Source organism: Larimichthys crocea, chromosome XIII (assembly GCF_000972845.2).
Source record: "Larimichthys crocea isolate SSNF chromosome XIII, L_crocea_2.0, whole genome shotgun sequence".
Taxonomy (NCBI): Eukaryota; Metazoa; Chordata; class Actinopteri; family Sciaenidae; genus Larimichthys; species Larimichthys crocea.
In genome coordinates this window covers 24,174,560-24,187,952 of record NC_040023.1, presented here as the reverse complement: position 1 = coordinate 24,187,952, position 13,393 = coordinate 24,174,560, and the positions used below count along the sequence as shown (strand labels likewise).

The 13,393-nt window shown below is 42.3% G+C and overlaps 1 protein-coding gene across 2 annotated transcripts in view; it reads right to left on the bottom strand.

Moving 5' to 3' along the window:
- znf407 (zinc finger protein 407) overlaps window positions 1-13,393 on the bottom strand; it is a 140,915-nt gene that overhangs the window by 52,653 nt on the left and 74,869 nt on the right. For both annotated transcript variants that reach the window (XM_027286518.1, XM_027286517.1), the window contains exon 6: window positions 3,892-4,058. In XM_027286518.1, coding sequence (XP_027142319.1) covers window positions 3,892-4,058 — 167 coding nt within the window. The remainder of the gene's footprint in view (window positions 1-3,891; window positions 4,059-13,393) is intronic.

Below are 13,393 nucleotides of genomic sequence, written 5' to 3'. Positions count from 1 at the left end.
TATATGTGTGAGTGTATGTGTGTGTGCGTGTGTGTTTTAAATAACCCCGGAGGCGTCTGCATGCAGCTATAATTGCCTCCCTCATTAGTTATGTTTTAGCAGGAGCGAATGGGAGGGCAATTAATTTTACCGCTTAATTTTTGACACGGAATCCGCTGCTGTATTGATGTGCTCGCCATTTTGGGTCTCATTTTTCAGGGAAATTAATTGACAAAGTGCGAAGATTTATCAGCATATCGCCAGATTAAGCGACAAACTGAAGCAATGAGGAAATCAATTGTGGCCCTGTCGCTGTGTTCAACCCTCCCCTACCCCCCTTCCTCCCCACTACCCACGACGCCCAAGAGCCTGGGAAAAGCTGGGTGGGTCAGATGCAGAGCACTTATTTATTTATTTGAGTCGCTCATTCATCAGCTGTTACAAATGACCCTGGCGGCTGACGACCACTGAATCCCCAACCCCCGCCCTCCTCCTCCTCCCTCAGACACGACTGGTGTGTGAGGAGGGAGTGATTAACATAAAAAACACACAAATCAGAGAGGAACAATGAATCCCGTTAGAGGCAGGAGAAGGAGAGCCGAGGTGTTAACTTTTTTTCTTGTTTGGGGAGGGGGGCTCTGCATGTCACATCCCGCAACTCAATCCACAGGATGATTAAATCTGACATTTTCCATTACACACTCATCTAGTCTCAGGTAGGGCATGGGTGCAGATGCAAAATGTGTATTGTTGAGTTTGGCTTTATCACATGTTTATTTCTTAAATGACTGTTTGCTATCACCCCCCCTTATTACTGGATCTATGCCTGCCAAGCTTGGCACACACACATGGCACATATGCAGTTAAAAATGGTACTGGAGGGAGATTTACTATGCGAAGTTTTTAGTCAATTCTGAAACAATGGGTTTCAAAAAATGACTTGAAAACAATACTTGGACCTTAGACAGATGTAGACAAAAGCAGGCCTCTCTAATTATAGGTAGTAACCATCAATTTGTCAGCTAAAATGACAACTGTTTCAACTTATAAATCTAATATGGCCACATTAATTCACTAAGAATGCTATCACTGAACAGACTTTTTAAGGTTTCAAGCTCACTCGTTTTAAATTTAAGACCTACTGTAAAAGGGTCTCAATGGTACAAGAATGCTACATGCATGTAAAAAACATATGCATCATCATCATATGATGATCCACATAGAGGACACAAACTCTTAGAGCTGATCTTTGTTGCAAACTTTCATTCCAAGTTGCATCTAAGCGCTGCAGTTTTATTTTCTGGTGCATTGGTCTTGATACACTGTGTATCTTTATCATTCTTTGAAAGCATATGTTTTTTTTTTTTATGTTTTTATTACTATTTCCGAACTTATCTGTACATTGTCTCAGTGTTCAGCATTCACAGATGAGATCATGTCACTGCCTATTGTTCTGAAGGATTAAAAATAGTATTTTAAGAGATTATAAACCAATTATACACACTTGACAAAACCCAACTCATTGGAAACTTGCCACTCTGATAAAGTTCTTGGTAGAAAGATAGTGCGCTGAGTGTTTGTTTTTCCTTCACCAAGTTACTTTGAAATTTACAGTTCCAACAAATGAGCTAGATGTGTGTATCATTACACTCAGCTCCAGTACAAACTCCCCAGTTAGTCATTGTCCTGTGAGCCTCTACATAAGCACCCCCCAACAGACACACTGCACACACATTACTGACTGCTCTGTTCCCAGGAAAGATAAGTTCAACTTTAAAATCTCCTACTGATTTTATTAGTATTGCATCTTAGTGCCGTGAAGGAACCAATTTATAACCTTTAAACAGATCTCACACATGCAGATAATATTTCAGTGTGTCAGGTTAGCTGCTGGAATGTGATTGCGATGATTGTATAGCTGTAGCTAACGGTCCAACCCAGCACCAATTACAAATGGCTAAGGAGTGTTGGGGGTCACACTAGAGCAAACTGTGTTAGCTTTTTTTGGGTGTTGCTAATCAAGTCAGGTCCTGTCGCTCACTAAAATGAGGTTGTTTCAGGTTCAATCTTAATGCTGCTATTTTCATGTTCATACTTGGTCACCCTTGATCTTGCAAGCTCTCTTGTTTCAACACTTTCCTCTTCCCATCTCAATCACTTCACTCACTCTCTTAAAGTCTGCGTTTCTTCCTGCCAAACACACACAAAGACGTACGCGCACACAGCACCCCACGCCTCTCCAGGTGACAGCTAGGTGACAGTGTGACAGCAGCCGCCTGATGGGGAATGATGAGGGCTGGAAACAAATGAAAATAAAACGTCTAATTATGTCAGAGGCGCCTTGACGTTACATCACTGTTAAAACACATTTAAAATAACATCCAGCAAGTCGCACACACACACACATACACACACGCACACACAGCAGGCACCCGTGACGGATGGAGGGCTCTCCTGCAAGCGCTCAGTCAGGCTGTCAGGCCACTGGCTGCTGCTGCTTCTGTCATTGACTTAAAAGGGCATCAAGGAGCTGTGTGTGGGACATTACTGAGGCCGAGGGGAAACTGCTGGGCTGCAGCATAAAGACACTTTCAGAGAGGCTGACTTGGGCTCCTATCGAGGGGCTATTATTCAAGACAGTATCCTCCCACCGCCCACCGCACCATTTGTCTATCCAAAGTTTTTAGTAAGTAAAAAAACATGAGTCAGTACAGTCATACAGCGTACTGTACTCTACGCACAGAAGTGGAAGGATGGAATCAGAAAGAAAAGATACTACATACATAAAAAAGACATGATGATGCCCACTGATTTAAGTGGGTTTTTTTTCGTTGTGTTTCTGGTCTGATGCAGCTCCAGTACATAAGACTGCACTACTGATAGAATGTACTGTGTATTCAAATGGAATTTTTAATTAAGGTTAGACAAAAACAGAAAAATAACTTTATCTTCTAGCTGCATTAATAATATAAACAACACTTCACGGTTTTAAAGAGACAAAAACTGAGATTTTGAAATATAATTGCTACAGATTATTAAAACTTTGATCTAATCAAGGATTTACTCAAATGGTATTAGTTGTGTTTTACAGATCAAAGGTGGAATGGTATGAATAAACATCGCACACACCGAACTTATTTTTTTTCCTTTTTATCCCATTTTGCATCATAAAGGAACACACACTGGACTGCTTCAGTGTAGGAAAACACACTCTTGAGGATCAGATGGATCTGATGAACAAACACTTGGTGACCAGATGGATTTTGGGGAAATACACATGACAACCATTTGGATCTGGGGAATACACACACTACCTTAATTCCCTCATCAAGAAACCCTCCAAGCCTGGAGGATGGCAGAAAATAAAACATGAAATCCAAACATCTTTTTTCTTTCTCTCTCTCTCTCTGACTAGTAATTATCTTTATTCAAATATAGTTGGCTGTTATAACATCATATAATCGTGACGGTACTGTCAGGATCAGAAGGTAAGGGTTTAACCATCGAACAAGAGTGGCTGCAAGACCGCCAAGAACTAGTTCTTCTCTCCCTGGATGTTGAAAATCAGTACAGATGGACAAGTCGTGGCTATTATCAGCCAAAAACGTGTGTATATTTTTTCCAAACAAAGCTGTGAAGATTCATAATTAATGTGAGATTTTCACAGTTAACACATAAACTTCAGTTTGTTCAACAGTCTACAGGCTAAAGAGGAATGAAAAAGTACATTTTGTCTGATCCAAGTATAGTGTTTCTTGATGAATAACCTTCTGTCTCTCACTCATAAAAACACTATTTGCCTTTACAAAAAAAAAGGGAATTTTGCAGTTCAGAGTGTCAGTCAACGTGTTTATGGGGGAGTACAGCAGTAACAGTTCTCGGCAGAGGTTACTTGCTCTCAGTGTCTCTCACCAGTGTGCGTCCTGTAGTGGTCCTTCATGGCTGACAGGTTGAGGAAGGCGTAGTGGCAGGACGGCCAGGCACACTTATATGGTTTCTCCCCACTGTGCAGTTTCATGTGGTTGTTCAGGGCCCATTTTTCACTGAAGGAGCGCTCGCACAAGTCACATTCAAACTTCCTGCAGTAGAAGAAGAGAGGCAGAGGGGAATGAGGAGGAGGAGGAGGAGGAGGAGGAGGGAAAAAACGAAGAGTTATTTACTGATCCCAAAGCTGACGTAAAATTCTAGACAATCTACCCTGTGAGAAAGGAAATGGAGGTTGCTGGGTCCTCGTACACACACCCACAGAGCACAGGGCCATATGACTGTGTGCTGTACATCTACACCCAAACACACACACACACACATATAACACACACAGAATGCAGTTGGCTGCTGGTGTGTCATGTCTGTATAAGCAGGCATTGATTTTTCTGTCCTGGCCTGCCACCTCCACCATTTATTCTCTGCTTTGCACCAGGGCCCAGAGGACTAGAGAAATTCTGTTACAGTCCACACACACACACACACACACACACACACACACACACACACACACACACACACACACACCCTGCAGGGCCAGTGGGGAGAATAGAGTTCACCTGTCCAGCGTCCCTGACCACTTAGCCAGGGCTAAATGAACAGTTAGCAACATTTTACCTCCCGCCTCTCTCTTTCTGTATCGGAGCTTCCCTCCATCCTAACTTCTCTACGAACATGCCCCTCTAGTCTCTGCTCACGCAATCAACTTCAGCAATCGCTCTGCTTGTGATACTCACTATACATCCAATGAATGCAAAAGAATGATTTATCACATGCGGTGTGTGTCATTTTGTAGTGTGGTGCCAAAAGCCTCTTTTGATATCAGGACAAACGTGTGACTGTGGCGTTCTTTTTTTACTCTGGACATCTGTCTATTCTTCATGCTTGACGCCTACCTCCCGACAAAAGCGTTGTGGGTTTTTTTAATTTTTTTATTTTTTAATCGCTGTGTAGGATGTTTGCACCTATATTCATCTGCTGTGTTATTAGGCTTCAAGAAACGCACACAAGTAAAGACAATAGAAAAAGCCTTTGCTTGAATTAATCTTTACCCCCGCGCTATAATTTAGGCACAGAATGACTAATGTGCGAGTCATAAACAAATGAAGTCGGGTTTTGGGGAGCATTCGTCTTGTAGCAAGGGCCATGTTATTTTAGGGAGGGCGGCTGTCTTTAAGTCCTGATTGTGTCGCTTAATCCCCGTGGTATCTGTTTCATAGCGAGCAGCATGACACTCACCTGAACAAATAATGACTCCAAGCAGCATGTAGCATGTGTCTGAATCAATAATTCAAACTCATACATCTTCCTTACTGGAAGAAGGGGGGCAAAGGAGAATGAGAGGGAGGGAGGGAGGGAAAAGGGAGAAAGGAGGGAATTAAAGATGGGGAGGTAGGGAGAGGGAGCGATAGAAAGGAAAATGTGTCCTGGCTTCCATATCAATCTATATGCTCCATGAAGATGAATCTAAATGTGATATGGATGTCATCCTACGCTAGTTGAGAGGACATTTTAAGCTCACTTACGAGAAAGGATGGAGCAGCTTTAAAATGGCGCCTTTATCACCTGGCTCTAAGCTCAAATGCATATTTAAACAGCCCAGTTTTCTTCTCGTTCTCATTAAACGACTTGGCAGAGACTTTATTTGACCAACAGATGTGTGTCTGCATCTGTATTTCCTTCTCCTTCCTTCCTCCCTGCGGTATTTATAGAACAGCTCGTCGCCCATGCCACCGTGGGAGAGGTAAATAAGATGAGTGAAGAGATGCTATCTTTTATTGTAAGCATTATGCACAACACTCCTGCTTTATGAGCTAAACGGGCCATTGTTTATCACAGGGCGTAATCGCAAAGTCAGGCAGGCAGGCAGGCAGGCAGGCAGGCCTTGACGTGGGCACGCGGCATGCTGGGATGGAGGGAAAAACGAGGGAGAGGGAAAAAAAAGGCAGGAGGAGAGGAGGGAAGATGGAGGAGTCAGGGCTGGCAGAGTTGACTATCAGTGGGGGTTTTGTAAGGATGAGAGGAGGGTTTGCGTCTGTTTTTATGGGATCAGATGGAGCGCTTTGATCTTGTCCCCGCATGTCAGATCCCGTCACGATCCACCGTCTCGCCCATACATATACATACTGCCTCTAAACAGCCAGGCACCATGCAAAACACACCAAAGGTAGGAGGTAGAGGGAAGAGAGATAGTAAGTCAGAGAGGGAGAAAAAGAGAGAGATAGGATGAGTGATTTTGTGTATGCATGTGTAGTTATGCATGTGTATAAAAGAGGGAGAAAGGAAAAAAGAGACAGAAGTAAGAGGGAAAGAGGGATCTAAAATATTGAAGACTTATAATGCTTGCTGGAACTCAATTTGAACACCCAAAACAACCACAATTAATTCACAAATGCTGCCAAAGCATTTCAGATTCAACGTAGCTCGAGAAAGTTCGGAAATTCTGAGATGGAGGATTTTTTTAAATGGTTTTAGGGCAAGTATATGTTCATGCCTCTGACTAGTAAAATAAGACATGCCGTGTTCTGCTTTTAAACATACATACTGTATGTACAAATGTAGAATATGAACATCAATCTGGTGATAGTGGGAGAGATGCTGGACACAAAACTACAATAGAAAGCCACAGGCACAGTAGAAACGGGGTTTCTTCCTCAGGCAAATAAATAAATAAATAAATAAATAAATAAGATAAATAAAACATATTAATGTGAATGTATTAAAGTAGAATTCGGAATTTGGAGAAACTACGGAGGTCGCAAAACACGTGAAAAACGCTAAAGGCCAAAGCTGGGTTTGTCTATTCTGGGCTACTGTAGAAACATGGAGGTTCAAGATATAAAAAGGTTCAACTTAAGGGGAAATAAATAAACATTCTTATTTTTAGGTGATTATAGACTACTGAAAACATAGTTATGCATATTATATTCCATTTCTGCCAGACTCTGAGCCTACTAAATGTTACAAACTGACCCTTTAAGGTGTTTGGAATATTTGGAGGTAAATTACTAAATACTAACAAGACTAAACCACAGTGAAAAGATAACTATTTTTAAACCTTCAAGCAAAAATATGTATAAAAATTAAGTCAAAAAGAGAGAAAAAAAAAGAGGAACCATTAGTTAGAATCATCTTATTATTTGGCATGGACTGATCCTTGGCTTTTGCATATATACTGTTGCGCTCTGATCAGCAGGGGCCACAGTGGGAATAAATTGTAATCGTGAGCAAGTTCTACTTCCAGTCATTACATCTCTGCTTTTCTTTCTCCTGCATCTCTCCATTCCCTCACTCTCCATTTCCTCCCCCCTTTCCCTTTCCCTCTGATCAAGAGGCAAGGCGACATGACTGACACCCAGCGCAGATTTATTCAAAGACCCAGGTGGGCCTCTTGCCTGTACGTTCAGAAAGCTGCATGCTACAGTGTCTATACTATCACGTATTACCATATCTATACTGTGGTGTGATCCTGTCATCAGTTCAGGCATATAGGGCTACTGTCAGAACATCACAGGCCACACTGGCCTTAATTGTGATAGAAATCCCTCAGGAGGACTTACTGTACCTCTAACAGAGGTTGGAGGGGAAAAAAAAAAAAAAAGACCTGACTCATTACCACACACTCACTATCACCCCCAAGTGGTGAGGTGGTGCTTGTTGAGGGGGGATCTTGCACTGTGTGTGTTCAGTGTAAACTGAAATCATGTGTTCTGGATAAAAAAACTAAACAGTGTGTTAAAAACAGTTTTCTATGGGAATATAGATAAAAAAAATGGATTCAAACGTTTCCTCTAACTCCACAATTCACAGACATCTGACAAAAACTATGATTTTCACTGATGTTGTCAGAGTTTAGGGCTGAGCTGACACCCCTACTCATTCTGGCAAGTTTAGTTTTATACTGTGGGCATCACACCAATTCAATTGGCAGCTTTTTTTAAAATTTTTATTTTAATTGACTGGATTAATTGTGGTGACCTTTTTGGACAGCTAAGGATTCCTTCACTTGTTTTTTTTTATGTTGTGTTGGCCAGTTGGTGAGAGGAAATAATCTGCGGATTCTCTCACACTGCAACACAAAGACAGAAAGAGAGATGGAGAAGAGAGAGAGAGAGAGAGAGAGAGAGAGAGAGAGAGAGGCCGACTCTCGCCTCAAGCCAAACTGACACAAACAGACAACTTCAAAGTGAAGACTGTTGTTTATTTGGTGAAGGGAAAAGGGGGGAGAGAGGAGGGAAAAAATAGAGAAAATTTATCTGATATGCAACTGTCAGGAGAGCATTTTCACATGCAAAATAGCGAGTGAGTGAGAGAGATTACCTAGAGGGAGGAACATGACAGCATTCACTAGGGTCAGGATGGATCATCATCTTCAGCCCCCCCCTCCCCACCCCACACTCCCTCGCCTCTCTTTCTCCCTCCATCGCTCTATCTTTATCTCTCTTGCTCTCTGTTTCCCTCCCTCCTTCCTTCCGCTTTCCCCTCCTCTCCCTTTCCCTCTCATCCTGTTTTCAGACTCCATCACTCTGCACTTCGACAACCCGGCAGCTTAAATCCAGACTAAATTAGCTGAATGAAGATTAAATCATTTGGCCCTGAGCTCTCCAAGATATTGGGAGGAAGACTGAGTAAGCCTTAAATGGTGGCTGACTGTGTTCGGACCTATACATGTGTCTGAGGAGAGGCTCTTCCTTCAGTGGCAGTCAATTGAAACCTGATTAGAGGGGGGGTGTTGGGTAAAAAATGGGGAAAAGATTAAATTTCTGGGACAAGTGTTTCCTAAGTAAGGACGCTGGCTTCGTTATTTTTCGTTTGCCTGCACAATGTCGACCGACGACAGGCTTGTTCCCGGGCTAAGATATCGAACCGGGCAACATCATCGCTCACGGTGCTTAGGAGAAATGCTTTACAAAGCGCTGTAGTCAATGTGGTCTGCGGCTACTCAAATCAGTTTCTTGGATGGTGCTGGTTTAACATTCAAGTGAACACAGACGACTATCTGTGGCCTGTTGCAGTGGATACAACTGGACAAACTCTGCTGTGGAAAAGAAGAGCAGAATCTCTCAGGAACAAGTCCAAGGATTATCCCAACAGCAGGACATTTTAAAGTGAAATATCTATCGAGTTATATCACACTTAGGCCCGCAGGAGTGTACAGCCAGCATGTCACACAAAACAACAACTAAAACCTCCATGAAGAGGCCACATGTGTCTGCAGAGTATTGTAGATGAACCTCCTCTGAGAGGACTGCCGCTGCATATGACTGCAATATAAACAACAGCACACAACAGAGATGCTGCTGCTGATTTATGTTTACCTTCAATCCCGGGAGAAAGAGGGGGAGGAGAGGAAAAAAAAAAAAAAAGATAATGAAATAAATAATAAAAGACCAGGCCCATCAGATAAGCTCCTGTTTATCCCGCTGTAGGGCAAATACAAATTGTCAATTTAATGAACACGGTGGACGTGATGAAAGCGGGGTGAAGGAGCCTCCTGCCTGACAAACAATCAGGAAATGTTATCTTAATATTGTTGCGCTGTTATTCAGCCCATAACTTAGGGGGTGGGGAGAGGCCATGAGGAGAAGGAGGTGGCATGGAGGGGAGAGGCGAGCGAGGGGGGAGCAGGGAGGCACAAAGGCCAGGTCCCTCTGTGGTGGCCCTGTTATTGCCTGTTTTTATTATGAGCCATAGCTCAATGGTCCCAAACACACTTTGAAGCTCACAGACTTAAATTTGAGCCTGGGAAGTGTGCGTGCATACACACAGACACACTCTTGCGCACACATACGCAACGTTAAATTACAAGAAGTATTTTTTTTTATGCAAGAGAATAAAACAACATGATTCTGAACAAAACACCCCGAAATGATCTCTTTCTCCAAGTGTATGCGCATACTGGGGTGATGTCTTGATTCCAGACTCCGTTAATTTAAAAGCTTAATAGGTTTTACAGATATCAGACTATTAATCAAAATGTTTCAACCAAAAAGCTGCAAATCAAGAGCTCCAAAAAGCTTCCTGCTGAAATTAGCAGCCGCCGAAAAGTACCAGAAATCTGATTTGTGAGACGTGGCTCGGTCAAAGGCCTCTTCCCATCCTCCCCACCCATCCTTTAAACGGCACTTTAAAAAGTGTCCAGATGCTTCACAGCTCAAAGTTTTTTTTTTGTAAGTCTTGAATTTAAAGCATCGCAATCTGAGCAGCCACCAAAATTAACTATTATCTCCATATTTATATATTGCCGGCACTAAATTGCGTCAGGAAGAATTACTATCAATATGAATATCTGCAACAATAACTCAGCCGCAGTGCTGAGGACAGGATGCTCTTTATCAGGCTTCTGATAGGCCTTAAATACAGCACAAGGCAGCCATATCAGAGCTTTTTCTCTCTAATATCAGGCCGCATTAGCACCTCGTAAATCAAATTACACTCCTAGAATTTCATTAGGCTCACCTGCCAGCGCTGCTGTGCTGCAGAAATATTTATGTTTTTTATGCTGCGATTGTGTGCTTTCAGGTACACAAAAGGGAAGGAAGGGGGGCTGAGAGGGAAAAAAATGGGTGATAAACCTAATTATCTTTTAAGAATACAGAGAAAATGTGTCATAAATTGTGGCGATCCTGAGGAGAGCTGGCGTTTTCGAAGCCTGTGGGGCTGAGAGTTGGGGGACAAGTCTGCTCTGCTGTTTACCATCTTTAACCGGGGCTAGACTTCCCGCAATCCAATTAGCAGCTTCCCCAAATTCGCTCTAAACAGAAATCAAACAGGATGATGTATGACACAGATCACCGAGCCCTCAACAACAAGCTAATCTGATAAAGCGCAAAGCAAGACTGCTAATAGTGCAGATACTTGTTCAAACTGGATCCAAACGTTATGATAGGAGTCTGTCTTTGTTATTTAATTACCTCAAAAGAATTTCGCATGCCCATTTGTTTATTTGTTGTTGTTGTTTGTTAGATTATATTATCTGCATCATAAGCATCTCTGGTAGCTTTTGCTAAATGTGAGCCGAGGGCTGGGGTGGAGGGTTTGTAAGGGGGGGTTTGGTTAGAGAAGGTGGCTGTGGGAAGGGAAAGCAGACATTCCCGTAATTTCTTTCCCATATGGAGTGGCTGGGTCTGGACGGTGGGGTGTCTGAATGTGGATTTTGATTAGACACAAAGGGAAATGACTGAGCCAGTGACCGTAACAACAGCCACTTAATAAAAGGTACAGTCTATACATCAAAGAGCATCTAGCTGTAAATCATTCGGCCCTGTAACGACGTGCATCCCCGTCCCATTACCAAGCCCCTAACAGGCCACTCATATTTACTCTCTGGGCCCAATATCATTTTAGAATAATGAGCTTTGTCCCTTATCTAATTAACAGGGGCCTGGGTTCATTTGTTTTTCTCCCCTCTCCTCTTTCTCTCACTGAAATTAGGAAACTGGCACATTGGTTTAACTCACAGATATTTAGCGAATTTACTACACGGCATGACCAGTAAAGGTTATAACAGACACGGGCGCTTGTGACTATTGTTGTATGTTGTGTGTAATTGCTGCTTGTTGCAACTGGAGGCGGTGTGTGTCCGTGTGTGTTTGTATATGTGTGTGGGGTGTGTGTGCTCCACTGGGCAGAAGTAAAAGACCAGGTCCATTCTCTCTCTTATTACTGGAATTGTAATTCAATGATCACCTTAGATCACACGCGTGCCATAAATCAGATAGGCTTGACAGAGGATGAAAAATTGTATTAATAATGTGAAACTTATTATACAGTCCCAAATGCTCCCTTGATAAATGACATTGTTTGGGCCTGACAATGATTGCATTTAAAACATTATTTCTGTTTTCTGCTGGTGTATGTGTGTGTGCGTGTGTGTGTGTGTGTGTGTGCACTGCTGGACAGCAGTGGTTTGCTGGGTGGGGAAGACAGAGGTGGGGTTCCCGAGCTTCATAAAATATTCAAGATGTTTCCCACCCTTCTCTCTGGAGTCAGTGGGCAGGCGATGGCCGTGGCAGTAAGGGTATAAAATCTATGTGTGTGTGTGTGTGTGCTTGTGTGTGTGTATATGTGTGGCCAGCACAAGTGAAATGGCTGGTGGCTCACCGCAGAGCAAACACCCGAACTCCCAAACCACAGAAATGAGCCGTGCACATCTTCAAGTCATAAAGCAGCGTACTTGCATTATTGTTACGACACATCCAAGTCAGATATTAGCGAACATGAAGAACTGCAGAAAGGAGTTGCACCAGGCTAATCATTTATGAACAGGTTCTTTTTTGAATATGTGATTTAAAGAAGAGTTTATTTTTCTTCATAACTCAATTCGTACAAGAATGCTAATATAGGAAAAGCAGGTCTAGACTTGGTTTGAGCCAGCAGACAAATGAAACCCCTTTAAATACAGTCAATAAAACTACTGTGTCTGCGCTCTCTCTTTCTTTGTATGCTTTGTCGTATCAGAACAAGCTGGAAGGCAGGATTTAAGTACGAGTCCAGTCTGCATTCAGTAACACTGGATAGACCACAAAGCAGTAGAGAGAAAAGGATCTGGCACAGGTCTGATTTCTTTTCACAAGGACGAACACATTAAGTTGTAGCAGGGTATTTTGCTAATGCCGCCTTACTCTCAACACCTAGCTGTATGGATTGAGTGCCCTTGCTTAGTGTATGAGCTGTCATGAGGGATGTAATGTCCGTGGCAAAGACTGAGGCTGCTGCCTGCCAATGCTGTTGTAAACAGCAGATCAAAACTGACAAGAGTAAAATGTTAGCCTTATGTTCTCACACACTAATTTTCTGTGTTCAAGTTACAATCAGGAGACGCCCCTTTGGGACTTGTGCTGTTCCAGCTAACAAATACTCACATCTAATGCTTAGAATTCTAGCCAAAATCCATGGATCAGATGTAGAGGGAAAAAAAAGTCACAATCTGATAAAAAAACAAAACAAATATTGCAGCTAAGCCAGTATAGTGTGCATGCCTTCTGGAAAAAAAAAAAAAAAAAAAAAAAAAAAANGAAAAAAAAAAAAAAAAAAAAAAACAATTGGCAAAATGTTAACAGTGCAAAAATTGAGTGCTTGAAGGGGCAGAATCAGTTTTGGAACTTAATAGAAGCATCGTGCAAATTTGAACAAGCAGCATAAAAGTGTGCTGGAGCAACAAAAACAGTTGGAAGGCATGTAGAATGGTCTCCAGACAGTAACAAAGCAGAGTTAGTATCAGAGGAAATGTGCTGGATGGCCAACCATTACAACTGTGTATGGGGTTAAATTGTGTCATCATATGTCATTTCTACGTCTGAGAGCAGACTGGATAGAGACTCTTTTTCACCGTATAACAGACAGCAAAAGTTTCCATATCTTTCTATATCATCATCATCATCATCATCATCATCATCATCATCATCATCATCATTATTATTATTATTAT